Here is a 27,453-nt window from a genome sequence, read left to right on the forward strand (position 1 = left end):
GTCTGGGACCAGTCTTCAGTATAAATTCCAGCCAGAAAAACCAACTCCTCATGTCAATCTGCAGGAAAATACCAGACTATGGAACTCTGCTGAAGGTGACCCCAGCGTCCACGCACTCAGCCACACACGGCACAGCTGGACTCAGACCCTCTCAGCACGAACACCCCGTCTCCAGGAGGTGCAGATGGCCGAGGCACTCTGGAGCCGTCGCACCTCGGTGTCTCCTCCCGACACCTTCCTGCAGTCATCCTCTTTGCACTTTGTTACTCTTTCAAAGCATTCATAAAATTTTTGTACCTAGCTCTAGCCTGTACAAGTTCATCCAAGGAAACCAACCTGGATGCTAACTACAACGTGGTTAGAATCCTAATTAATAGCTTCTTTAAGATCCTAGGGATGGTTGATTTTTCTTTCTTTTTTTTTTTTTTTTTTTTAAGACAACAGAATTCTTAATAGATTTGAATAGTAATGTATTTCCTGTTGTAGTCCTTTTTAGCTAGACCACACCATCGAGTCTTTGCTACTGAAACCTACTGTAGAAGAGTCCCCGTCGGTTTGCTTACCTCCTGCCCGCACTCCCGTAGGTTCATTCTTGTTTGAGTCCATCCTCACAGATGGCCCTGTTTCACCCAGGGTGACATCGTAGCCAAATGTTTACTGTTCTCATTGCCTTTTATGGCCTTGACGACTTCCCCTCCCACCAGCTGAGAATGTACGGAGGTCATCGGGCCTCAGCTCGGAGGCAGTGACTTGGGGCCAAGGGACCTCGCAGAGCTTTCCTCCCCTACCCCTCTGCGTCATCTCCCAGCCTGCTGTCCCCACTTTCCATGTAGCTTTGGCCAGGAAAGCATGCACTAGACTTGCTCTGCGCCCAGCATTAATGGGTCTCTGGCCAGGGTGGGGGCCGGGAGTCCCCACTTCCTGTCGGTGATGGTATGTTGTTCCCCACTCTGGGATAGGCGAGAGACCCTGCCCAGGAGTCCTGCATGGCAGTTCACTGCATGTGCTGCCCCGCTGACCTGGCTGGCCACCGTGGGTTGCTCTACCAGCGCATCAGTACCATACCATAGCTCCCACCGAATTGAGACTCTTTGCCGACTTGCCAATTTACTGGCCACAACAAGCTGCAGTCTGTAGCACTGAACAAACAAAAAACAAAACGCTCAAGCCTTACGACCAGAGAAGGATTTCAGCAAACCACCACCTCAAACTCAATATCCCCTCCAACTTCCACGCTTGCCTGCCGACTCCCTCGAGGACGACTCTGTTCACACAAACTCCAGCACGGTTCTACCCCCACGAAACTGTGACTTCCCAAGTAAGCCTTTTTCTAGGGCTAGAGCTAAGACCATGAAGCCTGAGAAAGAAGCCGCAGCTAAACTCTTCCAACTCTGCTGACGTTGGGAAGTCCTCCTTAGGTGCAGTGCGGCTCACACGATTCTCTGTGCCCTCTACTAGAGTGCGGAATTCCCAGCAACTGGTATAGAACCAACCTAGAGGTTTTGCAGTTGGCAAGCTAACTAGCGGCCTTATTTCTGCCTTTAATCTCCCACAAGGCATCTCTTGCTTTGGATTCTCCATGACTCTTAGGCACGCCTCAAACAACCAAGGCACATCCTAGGTAGGCTGACAGGTAGACCTGTTTTCCACCACAGCAAGTGAACACGACCATGTTTCCAACCCACGTGTCCACAGTGTAGATCACTTTCCAGATTGCAGCCTGGCCCAAATCCCAGCTCCTTCCTGCTTGTCTCTTAACCTAAGTGCTTTTCTTGTTTGAATCTCCCATGAACGTCCATGTTATAGCACCTTGGTGAGTGTTATGCTGTTGTTTTATGTGTTGCTTGGAGTTTTTGGGGTCATACTCCATCCCCTCCTTCCCCCAGGGCAGATTCGACTGAATGTTTGCTGAGTTTTTGTCTCTTGGTCCACAAGTATTTGGAAAGGTCACTGAAAATTGGTCTTTCAGTCTTGGCATTTCATTTAGGATCTCCATGAGAAATGGGTTTCTTAAGCCCTGAAAGTGTATATCGTGTGTCTCATTTGTGAAATGCTTCCTGCTATAGAACTAGCTCAAAAGATTGTACATATTTACAAGAAACTTTATATTCGTAAAAAAAATAATAATAATAAGGAAATTGAATTGGTTTCTACTTTTTTATTGTAAAAGGTGCATTTTTCAACATTTACTTTTGGTTTCAATGGTGGTAGCTGTGGCCAGCCATCTTCACTGGAGGGTGGGGAGCTCTGTGTGACCACCAAGATCCCAGCAGGAAATACTGTAACATGAAATTGCAGTCAGAAGCTTATTAGCATAACTAAGATTTTAGGTCTCCAAAGTACAGGCTTTTTCTTCATTACCTTTTTTTATTCAGAACAAGGAAGAGAACACAAAGAATAGCTTAAGATCTACCTTAAGAAGAATGCACTTTGTTGTTGAACAATAGCTAAATAAAGCAACAATCTAAAATATTTGCTTTAGTGCAACGACCTCATCTTTTCTTGAGACTATAAAACACCTGACCTGCAAGTGTCAGCGTAGGCTTCCTGCTGTGGCAGGGGACCTTGCCTACTTTGCAGGGAGGCTCTTCCTCTGGGGTGGGGTCGGGGGAGCCACACAGTGGTGAGAGTACACTGCTATCCCAGAATCCAGTGATTGGCAACATTCTCTTCCAAAAGGGTGGCATTATCCAAGTATGGTATGAACCATGAGTTGGCTATCAAGGTCATTTTATAGGACAGAACTGGAAAGCCCCGTAAGCAGTTAAATAGGCCATTTTGAAAGGATTACTCAGTTCTCCTACAATGCAGCTAGCCAGGAAAACAGGTTAACTTACAGTTTCTGTCATCCATTATGATAAGACCACAGGGAACATAATAATGTAGCTTTATTTGGAGGGAGGAGTTCAGATCAAGGCAATTTAAAACATAAGTAGTTCTATTTTTTATTAGAAGAATTTTTACAGTCCGCAAGGTGAATTTTCTCTAGGATTATTTTAGTTCATTAGTATAAACTTTGCTTAATTCAGATAAACATCCATTTTGGCAAATGGTTTTCTCATGGTTCCTGTTGTTTTTAGCCTTTGACTGTTATTTTCCAGTGACGTTAACTGACCACAGCGTCGTATCTGATGTTGTGACGGGAACAACAGTAGCAATTCCGTCCCTCCTGTAATTTACTGTTGGGCATAAAGATTTGTCAGAAGGTCACACAACAAAGAACGAAAATCATGCAGAAGATGAACAAGTAAAATGTTGGAACCTTTCTCTCCTCCTAACCTGGGAAAAATGTCCATTAAATACCAACCATTTTGGTACTGTTCGAGGACTCTTGGCAGCCACAGAATACTTGAAAAGGAATGCGCCAGGAAAGGTGCTTCAGTCCCTAAGGAATGGCCTCAAAGAAACAACTAACAAATTCCTCAGCCCCCGTGAAAAACAAGGCCCAACTTTCTACACGCTGCTCCCGTTTCTTGAGCACAAAATTAGACATGCTATTTTCTGGGCTTAAACAACTTAATTTTCATGAGACTAAAGACATTGGTTGCATAGCAAATTTCATAACCATGAAACTAGGATTTGGAGACTAAGGCCAAAAGGAGATATTTGCTTAATAGGACTGAACAGCTGGTTTGTCTTCAGCATCGGGCCTGTTGAATGGGATCCGCTCTAGAAAACATTTCAAGCAAATTTAAATCTGAAGCCTTAAGGCCAGGCATACCAGCTGGGACCAGTTGAGCTTTCGCTCTCCCATCACAGCAGTTAAATTGGCCTGTTCCGGTGGTTCAAAATCAGGGTAATTCTGCCTCCCCTTATCTCCCAGAGAACATTTGGCAATGTCTGGAAACATGTTTGGTTGTCACAACCGGGAGGTTGCTACTGGCATCTAGTGGGTAGAGGCCAAGGATGCTGCTAAATATCCTACAATGCACAGGTCAGCTTCTCACAACAAAGAAATTACCTGGCCCAAAGTGTCAGTAGTGCCAAGGCAGAGAACCTTGGACTGTTCTAGTCAGATTTCTCAGCAGTTTAAATATTGCTTATGATGCTTCAAGTCTGGGGATTGCAGCACTAGGCACAGTGTTTACATGCAAAACATTTTATTACCTGCCTAATGCGCAGCAGAGCCACCACCTGGTGGTGCAGTGGTTAAGAGCTACGGCGAGCTACGGCTGCTAACCAAAAGGTTGGCATTTCAAATTGTGGGTAAGTGCTCGGCTGCTAACTGAAAGGTCAAAGGTTTGAACCCACCAGTGGCTCCACAGGAGAAAGGTGTGGCAGTCTGCTTCTGTAAGGATTACAGCCTTGGAAACCCTATGGGGCAGTTCTGTTTTGTCCTTTAAGGTCACTATGAGTCGGAATCGACCAAATAGTAATGGGTTTGGGTTTTCAGATGTTTAAATGGTGTTGAGGCTTTTTTAACTTTCCTGAAGCCAGGCATGGTGGGGGTAGTGGAAATACAGTACAGTCTTGGTTACTGTTTTCCCTTGAATCTATCAATGATTAATGGAACTGTTTCCCCTGAAGGGGTTGTTAGAGGTAGAGGAATGCACTTCAAAAATGACTTTTCTATGTAATTCTGTTCATGTACATAACTCAGGCTCTCTTTCAGAGGACCACAAAGAGGAAAAGTAAAGCTGACCCAGGATACACACATCTGGAGCTATCTCCTGTGTTCTCACTTGCTGCTTCTCTAAGAGTTTTCCAGATGGGAAGTTGTTGTCATTAGGTGCTGGCAAGTCGATTCTGACTCAGTGACCTCGTGTGACACAGCCGACTGCTCCACAGGGTTTTTAGGCTGTAACTTTTAAAAGAGATTGCCAGGTCTTTTCTCCCGCAAAGCCACTGGTTGGGCTTGAACTGCCCATCTTTTAGTTAGCAGCTGAGCGCTTAACTGTTGGCACCCAGATGGCTATAAAAGAGCAGTAAGGGCTCACCCAGGCCAAGGGCCTTTAGTTTTATGAAGGGCAGAAAAAACAATACAACTGTGGGAACCAACCGTGAGGGCAGAGTGCGGGGGTTCATACCGGGCCCCAGGGACTGGGCTCGGCTGCTGCTCCAGCCTTTGGCTCCTCTCCAAGGGTCTGACTCACATCCGTAAGGATTCTTAAGGCCTTCTAGATTTCTGCACATCCATTTTGTTCACAGCTTCCTTGTTTTCCCCTGAAGACAATCCTAGTTCACATTCTGGGGCAGAAGGTTCGAATTCCTTCTCCCCACTAATTTGCTGATGAAGAGAGGTGCTAAGGAAGGATTCTGCAGAAGCTGGATGGAAATTTGCTGAGTGGTCTACAGACTTGGGTCTTTAACTCATTCAAACCATTTGTAAATACTGGTGGAGACATCAGGGGAGAATTGAGTGCACAGCCCAAGAAGGAAATCGTGCTTGCCTAGAAGTAATTGATCTAGACAAGATGAACAGTTTGTTTTCCCCTAAAATGGTTTAATTCTAGACCTCAGCCATGGAGGGGGAGCACTTTGAAATTCTTGGTTTTCGATCTTGGGTTTGGGAGTCTTAAGAGATGTTCTAATTGAGCTGGTTGAAGTGCTGGCCCCTTCTCCTTCCTGGTCCCTTGACTTCCTGTTGTTTGTGGCCATATCCCATGCATGTAAAGGCCAGAAGAAAAATGTATCTTCGTTCAAAAGCAATTTGAGTTAAACTTTAACTGTGTAACCTGTCCTCACCCATAAAGGGAATTCCAATGAAGAAAGTATTATCTGGGTCCTTGGACACCCCATTCTACATTTGGCTTCACCTCTGTGATCTGAACAAGGCGCGGTTTCCTTTGCCACATCCATAAAGGCCTTGCCATCACCTTTAGCTTCTTGGGTGTAAAGTCTTTCATTTGGGTCTGTGGGCAGTCTTTCTGGGCAATGGGCTTCTTTATGTATTGTTTTTTAAAGAAAATGAAAGTATTTTAAATATACAAAAAGCTGTGGGGGATGTTGAATTAGACACGGTTTACGGTTCTGCCTGCACTCCTCTACCATGGGGTCATGCTCCTGAGGAGTTTCCCAGGCTCCCTGGGCTGTGGAGGTCTCTGACAGGGTTTCCTGGCTCCGACCTAGTTTCTACATTGGCTGTTCGCCTTCGGTTTTTCTGTACTTTGTCAGTGGAGCTTATCTGCATGCTGGATTTTCCTGATAGCTCCCTTCCGAGCCCTGACTCAGGCCAGCAGCCAGCCTCTCCAATCCCTGGTTACAGAGCAGGTAGCACAGTGCTGGGCTATTTCATGCTGGGAGCATCTTCCCCAGGTGTGGGTCCTGGCCCCCGGCCACCCTGTGTTCACAGCTCACCAAAGGGTTTGTTTCTGGGACTTGGTATATCCTTTTTATACTTTTGAGCTTAGCTATATATTTGAAATTATATTTAAAGGACATTTTATCCAGTTTTGGAAATAGGAATTGTGTCTGTTTCCCTTCGTCTACTTAAGCAATCCCTTAGCCAGTGAAACCCTATGGATCACAGCAGTCTGATCTGCAACTGATCACAGGGAAGGCAAAGGACCAGCAGCGTTTTGTTCTGTTGTGCAAGGGGTTACCATGAGTCAGGGGCTGACTTGACAGCAGCCAACAACCACAGTCCACCCTAACTCTAAAATCCAGGGATCCCCCTCACTTAGGTTCCAGGGTGAGACAGGTAAATACCCATCTTGGAATGCTTTCCAGGCCACTCTCTACCTCAAGTGGACCAGATCACTCAGAGGCCCTTTTTTCTGCTACGTTTTATATGTTTCATAGTGCCTGGGAAGAAAAGGCTTAAAGGGACACCCGTAACCTTCAATCTCTGTGTTATCAGGGACACTGGGTACTGTTCTAGCTGATAACACAACTTTGGAACAAGCTACATCCAAGAGTTTACAAGCAGTTAAAAGCAACAGGAAGCAAAGCCTCTCACCTGAGGAGAAAAGCCTGCCCAAGCCCGGAACCTTTGTGGTCAGCTCTCCTCAGCTTCCTGTCCTGACTGAGCTGCTCAGAGGGGCTGGGCTTTAGAGGCCCCTTAACAGGCTTCCAAACTGTGTGGTGACTGGATGCATCCCGGGAATGGCCCTCAGCCCTTGGGGCAGCTGGAGCAGCCTTATCCATTCACCCCACCCCTGGGCCACACAAATGGTACCATGACCAGGTGTGGAAAAGCACCGCACCGAATGAACCTCTGGGGGAGGGCAAGCCCCCAAATGACTGGATAAAATGGTCCTCCAAGCACATGCCCAATTATCTTTAAAAAGCTTTATTGAAACCTGTACGACAAGGGGACAGTCATTCAGTGTTCTGAAAACAATATCAAAAAAGGGTACTTCAAATTCAGGTTTACCAAAGAAATACTGGAAACCAAGGACCTCGTTCCTCCCCCTCCCGGAAGGAGCACAGGGCATAATGTTAACTTCTGCCGACTGGGCAACAGGAACCTGTGCTAACGGGCACATCTGCGGGCAGCTCCCTGGAAACCGAGCCCAGGGAAGAGAAACCTAGTCCTCCGGTTTGGTCCAAAGGATGTCTTCCTGACATGAATCGAGAAGGCTGCTGTCAACTTTTAAATTCTTTTCAGTACAAACAACAGCAAATGCTGCAACTGTGTTTGCTAACTAGCGGCAGAGGTCTTCAGCAAGGTGTCCTAGGCTGTAATTCAAATTAGAGTGCAGTGCCTCTCCCAAATTTTCATAGTAATAATACTGTCACCTCTCTGCCTCGAATAAAAAGCTGGACAACCTTGCAGCCAACATTAGTCAGCCCTCAGGATCATTCAGCTTACTGGAGAAACCCAGCAGCGGTTTTAGAAGTCTGTTCTGAGAACAGGTTATTGCTAAGGACGTTTCACATGATCTATGTTCTAGTTGTGATGGTTGAAAAATTGCCTTAAGGCTATACAGTCAACCACCTCTGGTTTTAAAAAAGTATTTAGTGTACTTAAGTGTAAGAAACAATTGTAAAACTTCATCTGGAAACCAGACAGGTTCTAATTTCTATATAAATGTCGCCTCCCTGGGACAGAGAATGGGAGAGAATCTATTGCTTTGATTTCAAAGGACAGGAAGACCAACACTGTACTTATTGTTAGCGCCACAGCCAGGCTGCAACAGGGACAAGTCAGTGGCTGTAAAGATGCACACACACTTAGGAACTTTGTGTGGCCTCAGTCCCCTGCTTCGTTTTTACTAGCATTCATTTCTGGCTTAAGAAACATCTCCACGACCAGCTCAGAGGACATATTTTAGGATTACACTTGCCCTCAGGCAGTGCAGTGCAGTGGCTGCACAGCTCCTGGTCTCCTTGACTCCTGTCTTGACCTTGATGGGGTTCACAGCCGCTGGGTGAGAAGAGGACTGTTGTAGACCGAGGCTCTTCTGGAGCTGCTTGTGCCTGAAACAACCTTCAAGGAGGACTAGGGCAGGTATGAAATGTCTTATGAGAGTGTGAAATGAGAAATTTACAGTCCGGTCCCTCTAGTGTAAAACATGCACGCGTGGAGCCTGGTGGTGCAAACTGTTCCCTGTGGCCCATCTGCTCCCAGCTCTTCATATGGGCTTGTAGAGCAAGGTGGTGACGTACTTTTTCTTGTACCGGTGGGTTGCGCTGAGCACCATCACTCCATCCTAAGGAAGAGGGTGAAGTGATCAAAGGCAGCAGCTGGCTTAACTAAGTAAAGGGTCCCAAACTTTACAGTGCATGAGAATCATCAAAGGTGTTTAACAAAAATACCAATTCTTAGGCCCACCTTCAGAACCTGAGCCTGTGGGTCTATGTCAGGTTCTGGGAGATGCCCTTAAGTCCAGTCCTGGAAGTACCCCCAGGTAATTTGATGCCGGGGTCCTCAGACCACACTTTGAGAAACACAGCTCCAACAAGAAGAAACGTTTCATTACCTTGATAGAAAGCGCATAGAGGTGGTTCAACATGACGTGATTGGGCTCAGGGAGCAAGGCTGGATCACACTGTGGGGGTACAAAGGCCGGCGTGAGCATTTAGGGTTTGGAAATCAAGAAGCTCCTCCCTTCACCTCACAGCCCCATGCCTACCTCCCTTCTAAGCCAGACATGCAAAAGGGCTTGTCTGAGAGGATAGGTGAGGTTGCAGGGGTTGTGCCCTCCAACCTATGGGGACCTCCATGCAAGTCCACTGGACACATCTGAGCGTGTCTCTGGTCAGGCTTTGGCTTTTGCTTCTAAAGTCTGGGCAGTGGCTCTGTTTTCTTATAGAAGGAGGAGGAGGAAGGAAGATCAGTTGTCACTGAAAGCACTTTTAGAGAAAAGAGGAAGATACAGTCTCTACAGTCACCAGACACCAGCAGGAGGCTCTGCAGCCCTGGCCGTGCTGTACCTCAAGATCCCACAGTTACCCCTGTGGGTCTCTCACGGACCCAAACAGATGGTGTAAAACCAGACGTTCCAGGTCTACCCTTCGCTAAGGAAATGTAACCAGGACATGTGTCTAAATGAAGAGACTGGAGCTGTCCTCCTTAACACAACTGGGCATTACAATCCTGGGGCCTCCAGTCTAGGAGGTCTGGGAGTTGAAGCAGCCTAGGAAGCTGTATCTTTCCTCACAAGCCCCATGGTGATTCCGGGTTTGGGTGCGGGAAGATCACCCTGTGGACAGTGCAGCTTGTAATCCCACATGAAGAAGCCTGAGTTGCACACGCCAGTTTTCTCAAAAGGGAAGGTGGAGGCAATAAGGACACGGATAGCCAGAAAAGTGCTCTGCTGCCAGCGACTGGGAGATGCTGAGCACGGTGTCTGACCTCACTCTAGGCTTAGGATCCTAAGGAGATGCTGGACCAATCGTTCTCTCAACAGATACCTCGAGACTGCCTACAGGGAGGCCATGTGCTGCACCTGGTCAGAGCACAAGGCTCCCACCATCCTGCACTGATCTGAATACCGGCTCTGCCACTTACTGTGTGACCTTGGATTCTTCCTTAACGTCTCTGTGCTTTATTCTTCCCATCCCATCCCTACCTTACAGGATTACTGTGCAAATTAAATGAGAATAATGAAAAACCAAACCAAACCCACTGCCATTGAGTTGATTCCGACTCATAGTGACCCCACAGCGTTTCCAAGGCTGTAAATCTCTACAGAAGCAGACTACCACATATTTCACCCCAGAGCCGCTGGTGGTTTCAAACCGCCGACCTTTCAGTTAGCAATCAGTTGCTTCAACCATTGCGCCACCAAGGCTCCTTATGAGAATACATGAAAAGCACTTAGAACAGTTCAGGGCACAATGCTAGCCATTTAGGGTTATAACTGAAGTCTGTATGAGAGCTTGGTGCTGCCTTGGACAGAGGGGTCTTGACACTTTCCTAGTCCATGCCCCGGGCCCCTTTGGCCACTCTTGGCTGGTCTGTTCCCAGAAGTAGTCCTCCATCAGAGAAACCAGCTAGGGACGCCTCCCTTTTCTCAGAAAGGCATCTAAAAAGACATGTAACCTACAAGCCTTGTAAAATTAGAATTAAGAGAAGCAGCCTTATCAAAGTGCTTGTAAAATATAAAACAGATGTTCTTCCAGTTCTGTCACCTGTTTGAGAGGTTGCCAACTTAGTGCTGGAAGCACAGTCAGCCCAGAGGGATCTGAGGTGGTCTGGTTCCTACCATTATCCTCTTCTCTGCCGAAACCTGAAGGGCTGCACACCTGTCAGATGTGTGCCTGAGGCACTCAGCACAGGCCAGGGGACCTGTGCTCTGAGAAAGTTAAGTTCCGCTCGGATGGGGAAACAACCACTGAGAGTCTGCCTGGTAGCTCAGCCCGTGGCCACTATTGGGTGGCTGTGGACTCGCCTTTAACAGTGCCTCCTCTCAGCACCCACAGTCTCCACTTCTCCTATGTGGGTCCCGAGCAGCAGCATGACTATTTTATTGCCTTATAAACATGTGCCTCTTCGGTGGTGGCCTGGACAAAGCTGAAGAGGGTCTAGGGTCCCAAGAATGGTGGCTATGCCGTGCATTCCAGAACTAGGCAGACCTGACAACCCAGGTTAAACAGAGTGGAAGATCCAACTACAAGGGAGTCACTCGCTTCCCTCTGGGAAACAGGAGGACACACACATTTCTTTTTGAATGTCTTCAATTTCCCAGAGGAAATGTATGTTTCCCAGGTAGCCTAGATTTTGACCCAGGAGCACTGGTGTTACTGAAAGTAATCTGGTGACTAAGATGGAGGGAGGGGTGGCAGGGGAAGAGATTCACTACACAGCTGACTAAGAAGGGGTGGTTTTATATTTTATCATGAAATTTAAATGGGATGGCACTCAGTTGGAGGCAGGAGTGAAAGGCAAGAAGACAAAAGGCTCTTAGTTCAGTCAGGTATATGAGACCAAATGGGGAACACCTGCCCAAAAAGCAAAGACAAGAAGGCAGGAAAGGACAGGAGAACTGGACAAATGGACACAGAAAACCCAGGGTGGAAGGGAATGAGGGAATGCTGACACAACGCAAGGAATGCAACCACTGTCACAAAACAATTTTTGAATAAGCAACTTAAAAAAAAATCAGAAAGGCCGGGAGACGGGGAGACAGCCCCCAAACTCAGGACACGTCTTGCTGTGGTCTGCTGCCACGTCAGAAGTGGTCCCACCAGCTCACACCAGTGGGTGACATTTAGCTTTCTCACCAGCTTCTCTTTATGAGGGGACAGACAGGAGCCTGGTCCAGGCGGAAGCCTGTGACTCACCGAAATGCCCGTGTCCTTGTTCAGGATGACCTGGAGCAGATGTGGCGGGAGGATGGGGGGCGCTTTAAACCGCTCCTCGGGTTTGGAGACATAGGGCTCCTGGTGGTAGGGTCCTGGCGGTGAACTGGACAGCTCTATTGGGAGAAGACAATACTTGGAAAACTGGGAGTTCTCAGAGCAGGCTCATTTCACTTATGGTTTTGTCATCTCGTTTTCTTGTCTCTTGTTCCCTCAAAACAGATCTACATTCTCTTGAAAGATATACAGGTCCCAAAGGTGAAGAGCAGAAGCAATGAGAAAACCCTTCTAGAATCTGGGTGATGGGCATAAAACTCAGTAATAAACTCAGACACCCTAGGGGAGACAGGAGTTTTGGCAGAGCCGGTACATCTGGGCCAGACCAACAAGGAGGCTGTTCACAATCACCTAACCTCACAGTCCGCTGCAGAATAATGCTTCCTTCTCGCTTCAGGCAGGGCTGGCAAATACCAGAAAGAAGCTCCAGGCTTCAAGTGAGGATTAAGTGAGTAACCCAAGTTATGAGCACCCCCAGCCAAAGTAAAACAAGATAAAGCAGCCTGTTTACACAGGGGCTGTGGAGAAAACAGGTTATACGAGGCACTGGCACGTTTTAAAACAAAAAAAAAATTACAAGCCCACTTCTAAAGGCTCTTTGACTCCACCGCACCCAGGTTCCTCTAGACTCTTGCTTGAGTATCTCAATTATGCAGACACATTAAACCAAAACAAACCCGTTGCCGTCGAGTTGATTCTGACTCACGGCCCTACAGGATAGAAAAGAATTGCCCCATAAGGTTTCCATGGCTGCAATCTTTACAGAAGCAGACCGCCACATCTTTCTCCCATGGAGGGGCTGGTGGGTTCCAACCGCCAACCTTACAGTTAGCAGCCAAGTACTTAACCACTGTGCCTCCAGGGCTCCTTCGGAGCTGCTACTGCTCACTTTCATCGGGTTAGAAGAAGCTCTCACTTGGTGATGTGCAGCCAGCTGGAAAAGACTGAGCCGTTATTCAAAGAACATGTGGAATGGGTACCAGCTGCCTGACCCTTGGGCTGGTCCCCAGGAAGTGTGATGTGCCCTGGCTCTGCCAATCCCCTCCATGTCATTTTCTAGAGCCCTGCCCCCTTCACACAGCCCAACCATATCTCAGCAGGAAATTGAGAAAAGCATTAAGTGCAGAAAACTGAGCTATCGGGATTAAGTACATATGAAATTTTAACAAAGTGAGTGCCTAAACATGAGAAGTTTGTAGAGAGCTTGAAGTTGGTTTACTGGCAGCGAGGGACCAGTTTTCTTTCCCCCGGTGACCTAGAGTGTGGGAACTCAACTAAGAGCTTTAATATATGGCCTCAAATTGCCTTTATTAGCAAGGAGGGGGAGATTGGGCGTTTCTTCCATCCCCCAACTCCCACCTATCTAAAAAGAAATGATTTCTCCCAAAGATTAGCTATCTAAAGAAAGACATCTAGAAGAAAAGCCAACCAGACAAAAAAAATACACATGCTGTTTTCGGATTTCAATTCTACTGAACCACCTGACTTGTCAGCCACACAAAGCCCACCACGGACCACTCACCACTGTGATTTCTATACTGACGAGAATAGGGGATCCTGGTGGTCTGGCCTGTAGGCGCAGCCAGGTGACGATGAGGAATCATCGTGTAAACGGAAATGAATCTATTTTCTTAGAGCACCAGGAAGACTCCTGGGGAAACTTTCCACTGCCTCCCACCGGCTTCTAGGAACTGTTTAAACCCCTGCAAGAAGGGGAAGTGTAGCTGGTGTTGACACTTTTGATTATGACATGTATTTCCCCCTTAACTGTATGTATTATCTGTTTCCAGGTAGTTTATTCCTGTGGGGTTTGGATGAAAAGCAATGTATTGACACCCCGATAATGGAAAGGCTCTTGGAAGATGGGAAAGTTTTAGGGAGACTAGTCTGTACTGGGCAGGTTCCCATAACGGAGAGCTGTGCTATGCAAGCTGCTTCCGGTGGCACGCCTTTCTCCCCTGAAGGGATTCGGGTAAGAAACTAATGTAGCTCCCAAGTAACGGCCAAGGTCACTGGAGTGTCCGCTCCTGGCACCCTGCGGAGGAAGTGAGCTGGCAGGCTTCACCAGGGCTGGCCCATCCTCTCTGACCCAACAGGACTCCCAGGGCCTTGAAGTATGAGATCACACTCTGGTTCTGTTCCCATTGTCCGCTTTTTGTGGCCAAGCAGGCCTACTGAGTAGCGGAGATGACCAGGAAAATAACTCAAGAGCTCCCTTGGGGCCAAAATTCAACAACCGGACCTGACAGGTAGGAATCCGTTCTGTAGCTCTTCAGGGAGCTACAAACGTCCACCTGACTGGGCAGCTTCAGCTCGAGAGAGAGGCAAGAGAAAGACAAGAGTATTTCTTGACTGCATAGCCCCCACCTGCACACATGTGGGATAAAATAACTGGGTTCATACCAGACACATCGGAGCACTTTTGGGAATCCACCATTAAAGCATCAAATACTTCAAAGTCAGTTTTCTTCACTTGAATGATGTTGTTAACTGTGCCAAGCTGGCTGGTTACTATTGGCTGAGAAGAGACAGACAGGCAGAAATCATAATGTGGACGGTGTCCGGGAGTTACTCTGTAGAGGACTGGAATTCCTGGCTGGTACGTCTCATCTCTTGGCTAGCCACCCTGCTCATCCTGGTCAAGTACTCGTGTAGTCTGACAATTAGGACTGCTACCTAGCTCAGCCACACACAAGGACTTTTATTAGGAGGGCAAAGGGACCTGGCACCAGTCTAGAAGGGACGGTGGATTGTACAGGCACTCTGAGGACAGAGGGCTGGAGGAAGAGTACCTCGGAAGGGTCGTGTGTCCACTGGCCATCCACAAAGAACTTGTACTGATGCTCCCCTTCAGGCAGATCCAGGATGGCTACAAAGTTATTGTGGCTGCAAGGAAAAAGGAAGCAGAGGACTTCAGCTCGGGGGCATGGGGGTTCCCTCTTAGCTTACTTGCAAAACCAGCGATGGAGAAAACAAAACGTTGTACCCATGTAAAACCAAGAGTTCAGTGGCAGCAGAACAAATATTGTTACCCAATTTCAGAAACTCTAACACAATGATCTAAATCTAGAAAGGCTCAAAGGAATTAGCAATGCAAGGTTTTCCTGAAAATACACTTTGCTCAAATGCCAGGAATCCACATTACTAATGTCACAAGGTCACCAGTCAGGCATACATCCTTCACAAGCTTGCAGGCAAAACGCCACTGGCAGCACTGGATGCCAAAGAGGATGACAATACAAGATAAACACACCTGCCGGCTTTCACTCTTTGTCGGCTTGCCTTGGGCAGGAAAGGGGATCTATTTAATACAATACACACACGTTCTCTAAAGAAACTTGCACAGCTACTAAAAAAATTCCAGGAAACCTCTTTCATAGTTTCTTTGTTCCTCTGACTTTAATTGATTTGTGACTATGCCCTTTCTTTCTCCAACATTTCTGTCTGAAGAGCAGGCTGCACAGTGACAATCGTCAGACCTGGCTGGCAGGATATGACTTCTCCCTTCATTTCATCAAAAGTACTCCCTCGTGAAGGCGGTTCTTCATTGACAATTTGAGACAGAAATCTATGCTACAGCCTGAGAAAGTCTTTTACTACATCTTTGCTAAGGATGCCTGCATAACATGTACCTTTCAAACAAAAGTAATACACAGTGTCAAAGTGAGAAGGGACCTCAGAGATCATCTGGTCCAATATTCCCTTCCTGCAGATAAAAAAACTAAGGCTCAGATGTTAAGTGCCTTGTATAGGTTAGCAGGACTGTCATGGATTGAACAGTGTCCCCCACCAAAAAATATATGTTAACTTGCCTAGGCTATGATTCCCAGTACTGTGTGGTCTTCCTCCATTTTGTGATCTGATGTGATTTTCCTATGTGTTGTAAATCCTAATCGCTGCTTGTGGTTAATGAGGCAAGATTAGGTCAAATTAAAGAGGATTAGGGTGGGGTGCAACACCCTTACTCAGGTCACAGCCCTGATCCACGTAAGGGGAGTTTTCCTGGGGTGTGGCCTGCATGACCTTTTCCCTTACAAGAGATAAAAGGAGAGAAAAGCCAGGAGAGAGATACGGACCTCATACCAACAGAAAAGAAGCACCGGAAGCAGAGGGTCCCTGGGGGTCCCTGCTCTGAGAAGCTCCTAGACCAGGGGAAGACTGATGACAAGGATCTCCCCCACCAACAGAAAGAGAAAGCCTTCCCTGGGAGCTGGTGCCCTGAATTTGGACTTCTAGTCTCCTAGGTTGTGTAAGAATAAATTTGTTTGTTAAAGTCATCCACGTGCGGTACTCCTGTTATAGCAGCTCTAGATAACTAAGACTACGACCAGTGTCAACTCCAGTCCAGGTCTCTAAGACCACAAGCCCAGGGCTCTCTCCACTATACTAGGAGTAGATGCCTCTCTTTCTGAAGAAGTCCTGCCTGAACAGCTGAATATCCGAAGTGAAAGATGTCTGTGAAACAGAATACTCTCAACAGAGAGAAGTTTTCTTCTAAGAAAGGGGTGCTCTTAAACCCAGAGACTGCTGGAGTAGGAGACTGCAATCCTCAGAATTATTAACCAGGATTATTTTTCTGTTCAGCATCCATTTGTAAAAACACCCTTTTCTATTCACCTGCAGAGACCATTCAGAAAGAAGAGTATCCGTGGGTTAAAACAAATATGCAAACACTCCCAGGGCTATTACCTTCTTGTGAGGGGAAGTTTACTCCAGTTGTTGAAGGACCCAGATAAATAAACTTCCTTTCCGCCCCCCGTCCATCGGAATACAGTTGGCCGAGCCTGGGCGGGAGCTTTATCGTTCACCTCCAGATCATGCTGCCAGGCCAGGAATTCCTCCTTCTCTGGAGCCTAGAAGCAGAGTAGTTTACTCAGGGACAGGAAGCCAATTGTGAGCTCCCTAAAACAGGCAATTACCCTAAATCATGACAATTCCCTTTACAGAAGACAGCTGTTAACACCTAGGTTCACATTCAGGCCCCACAACTTATTAGCTGTGCCTCTGTTTCCTCACCTGCAAAATGGTGAGAATAAAAACAACGATTTCTTAAGGTTATCGAGAAGAATTAGTTAGGTAGTCTGTGTAAATTGCTCGGCATAGTAACTGGAAGAAGATTGCGATCAATCCAAGACAAGCTTAATAACTGTCATTTTTTTCTCTGAATAAAGCAAGACCTGAAGTTCATGAACATTTATTAGGGACAATTCCAGGTCTATCAACTTGAAAATTGGCAGGAATTCTGGGGAGGAAGGGAAAAAAACATTAACTGAGCACTCCAAGTATTGGGGAGTGAAGGTGAATAAGAAAAAGACCGACCCTCCAGAGTTACGGTAAACAGTAACTTCCTATGTGGTAAGTGCTGCATAACTGAGACATTCTGGAATATGAGAGAAAGAAACACATCCAACTCTGGGTAAAATGGATGTGGTTAGGGACTTTTTCCATTTTTCCTAGTCAGAAGCCAAAAGAGCAGGAATTCCAGGCTGGGAGAGGCCAACACGGGAGTCGACCAGGCTTCAAGCCCTTCAGATATTGCTTTGGGCTTATCTAAAACGTGTCTGCATTCTTTAAACTCTAACAAGATTTCCACATTAAAGAGTAACAGGCTGGAACCACTTTACACCAAGTGACCTGGTGTAGATAAGAATCCATGACTTTTTGGAGGCATTCAATTCTGTGTCTTCGACATGATATCAGTAACTCCCAACAAAATTAGGACAAACTCCACATAAAATCATTTTCCACAGATCATCTGTATGCTAAACATTTCCTGGAGGAGCTGTGGAAACAGCAGCAGAACAACAAATCCTTCTTAAAGGAAGCACTTTGATTTTTATGGTGTCTTAAAAAAGTCTTCTTGGGGCCAAAATTACCTCTGGGGGAAGGGATGCCAAGTTATTGGAGAAACACGATTCCACAGTTCACCTGGCATACAGCTTTTCAGGAATGCAACAAATTCAGAAAGCAAGAACAAATCACAGGATGGAGGTATGGCCAAGTCAAAGCAGGTTCTTTATAGCTGACTCAAAGCTAAGATCCAAGTGGGGGTGTGAGATAATAAGGCGGTCGCCCAGCCCAACAATGAAGAAAAGAGGTGTGTAAAGACGGAACGAGTTGCTCAGCAATTAGCCTAATGAACAATGATGATTAACTTGCAACTGGATACAAAAGAGGATATGTTGAGGGATAAAGGGGGTGGGGTAGTTTTATCCCCCCTAACCATTCTATGTGGAATGTATGAAATATGAATCTAGGAAAATTATAAGTTGTCAAAAATAAAATGGAACGCTTGAAGATCAATATCCTAGGCATTAGTGGGCTGAAATGGACTGGCAATGGCCATTCTGAATCAAACAATAATATAGTCTACTATGCCAGGAATGACAAATAGAAGAGGAATAGTGTCACATTCATCATCAAAAAGAACATTTTAAGATCTGTCCTAAAGTATAACTCTGTCAGTGATAGGCTAATATCCACACACCTACAAGGAAGATCAATTAATATGACTATTACTCAAATTTACCAATCACTAATGCCAAAGATGAAGAAACTGAAGATATTTACCAACATCTGCAGTCTGAAATTGATCAAACATGCAATCAAGATACAGTGATAATTACTGGAAACAGGAATGAGAAAGTTGGAAACAAAGAAGCAGGATCAGTAGTCGAAAAACAATGGCCTCGGTGACAGAAACTACCACTTTTTGGAAATATCTTCTTTCAATAACATAAACGGTAACTTGAAGGAGCCCTGGTGCGCGGTGGTTAAAGCTATCAGCTGCAACCCGAAAGGCTGGCAGATCAAACCCACCGGCCGCTCGACGGGAGAAAGATGTTGCAGTCTGTTTTCATAAGGAATTACAGCTTTGGAAACCCTATGGCACAGTTCTACTCTGTCCCACAGGGTCCTATGAGTCGGAATCATCTCGACAGCAGTGGGTTTGGGTGATCTGGTGCACATGTGGACCTCGCCTGTGGCATATGCAGGAATCAAACTGACTATATCTGTGGGAAGAGATGATAGAGAAGCTCGATAATCAGTTAGAACAAGGCCAGGGGCCGACTGCAGAACAAATCAATTGGTCATATCCAAGTTCAAGATGAAACTGAAGAAAATTAAAACCAGTCCATGAGAGTCAAAGTACAACCTTGAGAATATCCCACCTGAATTTAGAGACCATCTCAAGAACAGATCTGATAAAATGAATGCTAGTGACCGAAGAACAGACGAGTTGTGGGATGACATCATACATGAAGAAAGCAGAAGGTCATTTAAATTTGGATGTCATAAGAGAAGCTGAAAACTCGCTCTTGAATGTAAAATAGCTGAAGTGAACAGAAGAAATGATGAAGTAAGAGGGATGAACAGAAGATTTCAAAGGGTGGCTCAAGAAGACAAAGTAAAGTATTATAATAAAATGTCCAAAGACCTGGAGTTAGAAAACCCAAATGGAGGAACACGCTCGGCATTTCTCAAGCTGAAAGAAGTGACGAAAAGATTCAAGCTCTGAACTGCAACACTGAAGGATTCTATGGGCAAAATACTGAATGAAGCAGGAAGCATCAAAAGATGGAGGGAATACACAGAGTCACCGTACCAAAAAGAATTGGTCGACGTTCAACCATTTCAGGAGGTAGCATATGATCAAGAACTGAAAGTATCGAAGAAGTCCAAGCTGCACTGAAAGGAATGGGGAAAAATAAGGCTCCAAGGTTGACAGAATACCAATTGAGATGTTTCAACAAATGGATGCAATGCTGGAAGTGCTCACTTATCTATGCTAAGAAATTTGGAAGACAGCTACCTGGCCAATCAACTGGAAGTTATCCGTACTCGTGTCCATTCCAGAGAAAGGTGATCCAACAGAATGCGGAAATGGTTAAACAATATCATTAACATCACACACCACTAAAATTTTGCTAAAGATAATTTAAAAACACTTGTAGCAGTGCATCAACAGGGAACTGCCAGAAATTTAAGCTGGATTCAGAAGAAGGCATGGAATGAGGGATATCACTGCTGATGTCAGGTGGATCTTTGCTAAAGGCAAAGAATACCAGGAAGATGTTTACCTCTGTTTTACTGACTATGCAAAGGCATTGGACTGGTGGATCACAACAAATTATGCATAACACTGCAGGGAATGGAATTGTGCTCATGAGGATCCTGTACATAGATCAAGAAGCAGTCATTCAAACAGAACAAGGGGATACCGTGTGGTTTAAAATCAGGAACGGTGTACATCAGGGTTGTATCCTTGTACCATACTTATTCAATCTGTACACTAAGCAAATAATCCGAGAAGCTGGACTATATGAAGAAGAATGCAGCATCAGGATTGGAGGAAGACTCATTAACAACCTGCCATATGCAGATGACACAACCTTGCTTGCTGAAAGTGAAAAGGATTCAAAGCACTTACTGATAAAGATCAAAGACTACAGCCTTCGGTAGGGATTACACCTCAACATAAAGAAAACAAAAATCCTCACAACTGGACCCTTATGTAACATCATGATAAACAAATAAAAGACTGAAGTTGTTGAAGATTTCATTTTACTTGGATCCACAATCAACGCCCATGGAAGCAGCAGTCTAGAAAACAAATGACATATTGCACTGGGCAAATCTGCAAAAGACCTCTTTCAAGTGTTAAAAAACAAAGGTGTTACTTTGAGGACTAAGGTGCTGCTGGCCCAAGCCCTGGTCTTTTCACTCGCCTCATATACATGTGAAAGCTGGACAATGAATAAGGGAGACTGAACAAGAATTGATGCTATTGAATTGTGGTGCTGGAAGAATACTGAATATACCATGGACTGCCAGAAGAACGAATACATCAGTCTTGGAGGAAGTATAGCCAGAGTGCTCCTTAGAAATCAGGATGGCGAGACTTCGTCTCATGCACTTTGGACACATTAATAGGAGACTAGTCCCTGGAGGACATCATGCTTGGTAAAGTAGAGAGTCAGAGAAAAAGAGGAAGACCCTCAACGAGATGCCTTGACAGAGTAACTGCAACAATGGGCTCAAGCATAGCAACAACTGTGAGGATGGCACAGGACTGGGCAGTGTTTCAATTCTGTTGTACGCACAGTTGCTATGAGTCTGAACTGCCTTGACTGTACCTAAGAACAACAACAAACTTACTTTGTTGCATTGTCCTTTAAGGCATTAACTCTTCAGGTATAGTTTTTTAGGATGTACCACATACGTATCAGCTGCCAGAATCACTAAGTGTCCTTGGACAGATCCCTACAGCTAGAAACACAGACCACACTAGATGGTTAGCAGGAACGTGACTAAAGCAGGAGTCAGAGTTCTTGATAAATTAAAGCAAAGGGTAACAGGGAGTCCAAATTTGACCTGCAAAAATGTTTGCTCTGGCCTGTTTAAACTATTGAGTCTTATTTATACAACAGGGGAGAGGAGCTCAGTAACCCTGGCTTCCTGCTTCAAACTACCACTGCACTCACCCACTGACCTCCAGAAGTCAAATTCCTTTCCCATGTCCCCTCTAAACAAGTAGGGTAAACAAAATGTTTCAGGCAGAATGCAACACCTCTGGCAATTGCAGTTAGCTGTTCAACTCTACTTTTCAGCCTGCTAGTGGGCTCTGGGGTAGCTCCAAAACGTACAATAAATGTGAAATGAACTTTTAAAAGCGTCAGTCTGCGGAAAAGTAAGGGATTTCTCAAAGCTGTGAAATTAATTATACCTAAGAGAAAAGGAAAGATAGGGACTCAATTACTGCTACCTCGACTCTTTAATTAAGAATTTGAAACTCTGTCCCAGAGCTGCTTTCTCCTTAATGAAGTTAAGGGAAGCGACTTCCTTCTCCCTCGGGGTGACTCTCATTTATCAGTAATTCGACACAGTCTCCTGGACTGCTAACGGGGCTCTTACAGGGCCAATTGACTTTTAAGTGATAAGGCGAAGCACCACCCTCCTCCTCCTGATGGAGACTTTCAGAGGAGCTGAGGCGGAAGCATCTTGTAGAGGGTCTCTACTCTCCACATTAGTCAAGAGGAACCCGATTCCCCCTTCGCCCGCACCTTGATTTCCTCAGAGTGGAAGAGGTCGGCGTCCTCGGGGCTGTCCATCAGGATCTTGGGCCTGTCCCCGTCCTTGGCACCCCCCGAGCTGTCCCTCCGGGGCGTCTTATGGCCACCTTGCCGCTCCAGCGCGGCGCGCTCACTGCTTGTGTTGCCCATGGCGGGGTCTGCGGGGACACCGGGGAAGCCGGGCGGGCCCTCACTCCAGGGAAAGGAACGGGGACAGGGGACTCCCAGAACGAGAGGGTCACAAGGACCCTTGGGAACGGGTTCAGACGCTCGGGCTACCACACCCCTTCGGCGAGAGTTCGGGGCCGGAAGCCAACTAGAACCCGGTAAGCATGTCCGGCGAGATCTCACACTCGCTCTGTACCTGCTCGGACAGACGGAGGCGCAAACCCAAGAAGCGCGAAGATATTGCGACAGTTTCCAACAACGCCCCACCTCTAGCAACTTCCGCTTCCGGCCCCTCCACGAGTCCGCCCGGCCCAGGGGACGGGGATGGCTTCGAGCCACGGAATGTGTGAGCCTAACGTCACATGACTTCCACTTCCGGTACGGGCCGGCACGGTCGCCGGCTCTCTGAGCGCGCAGTCGCAGTCGGCCGCCCAGAGCCCAGCCCAGGACGAGGCTGCTGACCGCCGGCAGGGGGCGCCTCAGCGCGCCAGCCGCCCGCCGCCAGGGTGGCTCTCCGCGCTGTGGTGAGTATTGCCATTAGAAAGAAATCTTTTCCCACCTCCACTTCCTCATTCACTCTATAGTCAAATGGAACTGTCTAAAGCGACCACCTTTCTAAAGGGACTCTTCTCCTCAAAGCCCTTTAATGATAGCTCACACGTTTTACAGTGCGTTAGAATCACCCGGAGTGCTTGTTAAAATGCAGATTCCTTGGGCCCTTGTTGTTGTTGTGTCGCATAGAGTCGATTTCAACTCATAGTGATCCCATAGGACAGAGTAGAACTGCCCCATAGAGTTTCCTAGACTGTAATCTTTACGGGAACCAATCGCCAGGTCTTTTCTCTTGCGGAGCGGCTGGTGGAATTCCAAACGCTGACCTTACTGGTTAGCAGCAGAGCTGCTTAACCATTGCGCCACAAGGGCTCTTCTCTGGGCCCTAGTCCCCAGAAATTATAATTCGGCTACTTTGGAGTGGGGTCTGTATTTTAATAAATACTCCGGGTGATACTGACGCTGGTGGTCTTCCAGGTGTTTAAAAAATGTCAGACCATAGATCTCTCGTGTCTGGTGGCTTGGGAGTTTCAAAACCTGGAGTTACTTGTGTATTTTTATTAAATTGAGTGCACAGCCTTTCAGTACATTTGCAAGGTATCTTGCAATCAGTTTGGGCATATTCTGCATAAAATGCATTAATTTACTAGTTGTTGTCATTTACTGTGACCAGTGCTTCAGCAAAAAGTATGCACAAATGTGATACTGTAACACTAATCTTTTCACTGTTAGTCTCTGTCTTTTTATTTTTTCTTCTTCTTTTTTTACAAGTATCTCAAAATGCTTTCCATTTGCTGGGAATGGTCATGCCTTCCATCCACTGAGCAGACATTTCTTTAGTAGTTACACAGTGACAGACACTGTTCTAAGTAAATGCAGACGCAGATGACTAAGATATGGTTCCCTGGAGGGGAATTCAGCAGTATGTACCAAATTACAAAATACACCTTCTTTTTCACTCACAATTTTACTTCTAGGAAATTTCTACAGAAAACATATGAAAATTATATGCAAGTACAAGTTCATTTGCAACATCATCTGAAATGCTACATTACATTTATTCTGAGATGCACTTCTTTTCCTCACATTTTAACATCTCTAAAATTGGGAGTGTCTTACAGTCAGTGGAATTTTAGAGTTGACGAAATGAGTAAATGAAAAACTTCGAAATTCTAAAAGCCTATCAGTAGGAGAATGGCTAAATGAGTTAAATACATTCATTTTAGAGAATACGAGGTGTCATGGTTTGAATTATGTCCCCCAAAAAATGTGTGTATCAGTTTGGCTAGGCCATGATTCCTGGTACTGTGTGATTTTCCTGTATGTTGTAAACTTGCCTCTATGATGTTAATGAGGGAGGATGGGTGGCTGTTGTGTTAGTAAGGCAGGACCTGATCTACAAGACTGGATTGTGTCCTGAGGCAATCTCTTGAGATATAAAAGAAAGGAGCAAAAAGACAGGGGGACCTCATACCATCAAGAAAGCAGTGCCGGGAGCAGAGTGCATCCTTTGGACCGGGGTGCCTGCACAGAGAAGCTCCTAGCCTGGGGGAACACTGAAGAGAAGAAGGCCAACAGAGAGAAAAAGGCTTCCCCTGGAGCTGACGCCCTGAATTTGGACTTTTAGCCTACTTTGACTGTGAGGAAATAAATATTTCTTCGTTAAAACCATCCACTTGTGGTATTTCTGTTACGGCAGCACTAGATGACTAAGACACGAAGTAACTTTGAAAAAGGAAGAAATAAAATTATGTAAGTAACTATGGAGAGATGTCTGTGACATTCCAGGTTTTAAAAACAAGAACCGTAGAGGTTAAGAACATGAGCTCTGAAGTCAGACTGCCTAAGTTCAAATCCTGGCTTTACTAGTTAGTAACTGTCACTCCTTTTTTGTGAAATGGGGAATTAAAAACAACACCTACCTTATAGGCTTGTTTTGTGAATTGAGAACTTCCGTAGAAAGTACTTAGCACAGCACCCATTGACACTTAGTAAGCACTCAATAAATGTTAACGTACCTATTAGCATCATTTTGGTTACAAAGAGGAAGTTCTGGAAGGATATAGAACACGCTGTTCATAGTGGTAACCTCTGGGGAGAGGAGTGGGATTGGAAACTGGAGTGGGAGGCAAGGGGTTTTTCACCTTTTAGTTTTTATACTTTGTAAACTTAAACTTTTTAGTTTATATACTTCTGTATCTAAAAATTTTTCTACCATGAGGATATACTACTTTTGTAATTTAAAGACAATTTCAAAAAGACAAAAATAGGTAAGACATGGTTCCAGCCCCAAAGGAATCCACGGAGTAGTGGTGGGAACATAGAGGGAACAACAACAAAAAAACAAAACCCCTTGCCATTGAGGCGATTCTAACTCATAGGGACTCTATAGGACAGAGTATAACTGCCGCATAGAGTGTCCAAGGAGCGCCTGGTGGATTCGAACTGCTAACGTTTTGGTTATCAGCTGTAGCTCTTAACTACTATGCCAGGCCCACAGACATGCAATAAAACAGGTTGTTATAGTTGGGTGCCGTTGAGTTGATTCCAACTCTTGACGACCCCATGTGACAGAGTAGAACTGACAGAGTAGGCTTTTCTTGGCTGTAATCTTTACAAGATCAGATCACCAGGTCTTTCTCCCACAGAGCCGCTGGGTGGGTTCAAACTACCAGTCTATTAGTTAGCAGGGCAACACTTAACCGTTGCGCCACCAGGGCTCCTGGTGGCACAGGATTTTACAGGAACCTGCAAGGGACTTAAGCCATCCCATGGAATGGAAGTTGAGTCAAGAAAGGCTTTTGGGAGCTAATGGCTGGGCAGTCCTAAGTTATTCATTTTAACTAGAAACATTGAACAAGCTTGCTGATATGTGTATGACCCAAAGCCCATTCTTTCTGCTGTTTTCCTATAGTGGCCTTGACTTGTGCACAACAAGGAGTGAGAAAGCTGTGGACCTGAAGATGTCGAGCTCTGGGTTCTTGCCCAAACAACTTGAGAGATAAGGAAGAATATATGAGCTAGAGACCCCTTAACTGAGCTATGTAGATGCCTTAATAATTGGTGAAAGTTTCAAGACTTCTGCTCTGGCTTGGATAAGATAATGGTGAAAGTATAGTGAAGTGTCTTTTCAAGTCTTTTGCCCATTTATTTATTTTTTTATTTTTGATTTTTAACAGTTCTTTGTCTATTCTATGTACAAGTCCTTTATCAGATTATATTGTGCAAATATTTTTTTCCCGATCTGTGGCTTAACTTTTCATTCTCTTAATAGTATCTTTCACAAAGTAGACATTTTTAAGTTTGATGACATCCAATTTATCAATTTTTTCTATCAGAGATCATGATTTTGGTGTTACACCTAAGAAATCTTTGCCTAACCCTAACCCAAAATTAAAAGTATTTTTCTCCTTTGTTTCTTTAAATGTTTTATCATTTTGATTTTTCCTTTAGGTCTGTGATCCATTTTGAGTTAATTTTTTTATGTACCATGTAAGGTATAGGTTGAGGTTCTTCTTCTTCTTCTTTTTCCTTATGGGTGTCCAATTGTTCCAGCATCATTTGTTTCACTTTTTCACTTTTGTCAAAAATTAATTGACCACCCAAAGAGATCTACACCACGGCATATCATAGTTAGGTTTTCAAAAATTAAAGATAGAATCCTTAAAGCAGTGAGAGGGAAGAAAACAGTCAAATATAAAGGATCCCAAATAAGATTGTGCCAGTTTTTCTCAGAAACATTGGAGGCCAGAAGGCAGTGGAATGATATATTTAAAGTGCTGAAGGAAAAAAACTGTTAACCAAGAATACTATACCCAGTGAAACTATCCGTCAAGAATGAGGATTAAATTAAAAACATTCACAGACAAACAGAAGCTGAGAGAGTTCATATTCACCAGACTGGCCCTACAAAAGTTATTAATGGGGGTTCTGTGGATGGAAGGGAAGAGACACTAGAAAGTAATTTAAAACTATACAGAAGAAGTTAGAGCCCTAATAAAGGGAAATGCATGGACAAGTATAAGGGCTAGTAATAAGGTATTCATGATTGATAATTCTGAATGTTTTGTCCTTCATGTGTTTTAATAACAAATATATAAAGGGCAAGGATAAAATTATGTTACAGAGCACATGAAACATAAAGATATAATTAGTGATAACAACAATACAAGGGGGAGGGAGAAGAATGGTATAGAATTTCTTGCATGTTAGTGAAGTTAAGGTGATACCAACTTACCCCAGAATGTTATAAATACAGGCTCTTAAATGTAATATTCATAGTAACCACTAAGAAAATATATTCAAAAAATACACAAAAGGAAAGGAGAAGGGGAAAAAAAGGCTCCCTACAATTAACCAACAAAACACAAAAGGAAGCATTACTAAAGTAAAAAGACAAAGAAGGCTTAAGACACACAAAAAACAACAAAATGGCAGAAGTAAGTCACTTCTTATGAGTAACTACGTGAATGTAAATGGACTAAATGCTCCAATCAAAAGGCAGGGAGTGGCAGAATAGACTTTTAAAAAATTATCCAACTATATGCTGTTTAAAAGAGACACACCTTAAACCCAAGGACACAAATAGGTTGAAAATGAAGGATGGAAAAAATACTTCATGCAAATAATAACCAAAAGAGAGCTGGAGTAGGAAGCCTAATATCAGACAAAATAGACTTTAAGACAGTATCTGTCAGAAGATACAAAGACGAACCTGATAAAAAGGTCAATTGATCAAGAAAACTTAATAATCATAAATATATATGCACCCAACATCAGGGCACCTAAATACCATATTTTTACACAAATAACGTGCACTTCTACTTTTGTTTGCCAGCTGTGCCCTTCCACCACGAGGTATTTTCATAAGCGCCACAACACCCTTTTTTTTTTTTTTACATGTTGCTGTGAAAAA

At 45.0% G+C, this 27,453-nt stretch overlaps 2 protein-coding genes across 5 annotated transcripts in view; one reads left to right on the forward strand and one right to left on the reverse strand.

Annotated features, from left to right (window-relative positions):
- Nucleotides 1-2,469, forward strand: part of CIT (citron rho-interacting serine/threonine kinase) — a 180,839-nt gene extending 178,370 nt beyond the window's left edge. For both annotated transcript variants that reach the window (XM_004379026.1, XM_004379027.1), the window contains one exon: nucleotides 1-2,469. In XM_004379026.1, coding sequence (XP_004379083.1) covers nucleotides 1-24 — 24 coding nt within the window. In that variant the 3' untranslated portion in view covers nucleotides 25-2,469.
- On the reverse strand, nucleotides 2,162-22,263 carry PRKAB1 (protein kinase AMP-activated non-catalytic subunit beta 1). Of its 3 annotated transcripts, XM_004379028.2 has the most exons (8): nucleotides 21,810-22,263; nucleotides 16,435-16,598; nucleotides 14,538-14,631; nucleotides 14,149-14,263; nucleotides 11,671-11,804; nucleotides 8,865-8,933; nucleotides 5,000-8,594; nucleotides 3,025-3,179 (listed from the first exon to the last, which is right to left on the reverse strand). In XM_004379028.2, exons 1-7 carry the CDS (start codon nucleotides 21,966-21,968, stop codon nucleotides 8,517-8,519), a joined length of 813 nt encoding a protein of 270 aa, XP_004379085.1. In that variant the 5' UTR covers nucleotides 21,969-22,263; the 3' UTR covers nucleotides 3,025-3,179; nucleotides 5,000-8,516. The 3 variants fall into 3 exon arrangements, with proteins under 3 accessions (XP_023589519.1, XP_004379085.1, XP_023589520.1); XM_023733751.1 differs by lacking the exons at nucleotides 3,025-3,179; nucleotides 5,000-8,594 and adding an exon at nucleotides 2,162-2,279; XM_023733752.1 differs by lacking the exon at nucleotides 5,000-8,594.
- Nucleotides 22,264-27,453: the final 5,190 nt, after the last annotated feature.

The sequence above is a fragment of the Trichechus manatus genome, unplaced genomic scaffold (assembly GCF_000243295.1).
Source record: "Trichechus manatus latirostris isolate Lorelei unplaced genomic scaffold, TriManLat1.0 scaffold00061, whole genome shotgun sequence".
Lineage (NCBI taxonomy): Eukaryota > Metazoa > Chordata > Mammalia > Sirenia > Trichechidae > Trichechus > Trichechus manatus.

Bases quoted from the DNA above. Each gene is read 5' to 3' on its own strand.
- PRKAB1 (XM_023733751.1), bottom strand. From the start codon at position 21,968: ATGGGCAACACAAGCAGTGAGCGCGCCGCGCTGGAGCGGCAAGGTGGC. The intron at 11,805-14,148 runs GTATGAACCCAG...TTCTCCCAATAG, and splicing joins AAAGTGCTCCGATGTGTCTG to AGCTGTCCAGTTCACCGCCA. The intron at 8,934-11,670 runs GTGAGTCACAGG...GTACCCCCACAG, and splicing joins ACAAGGACACGGGCATTTCG to TGTGATCCAGCCTTGCTCCC.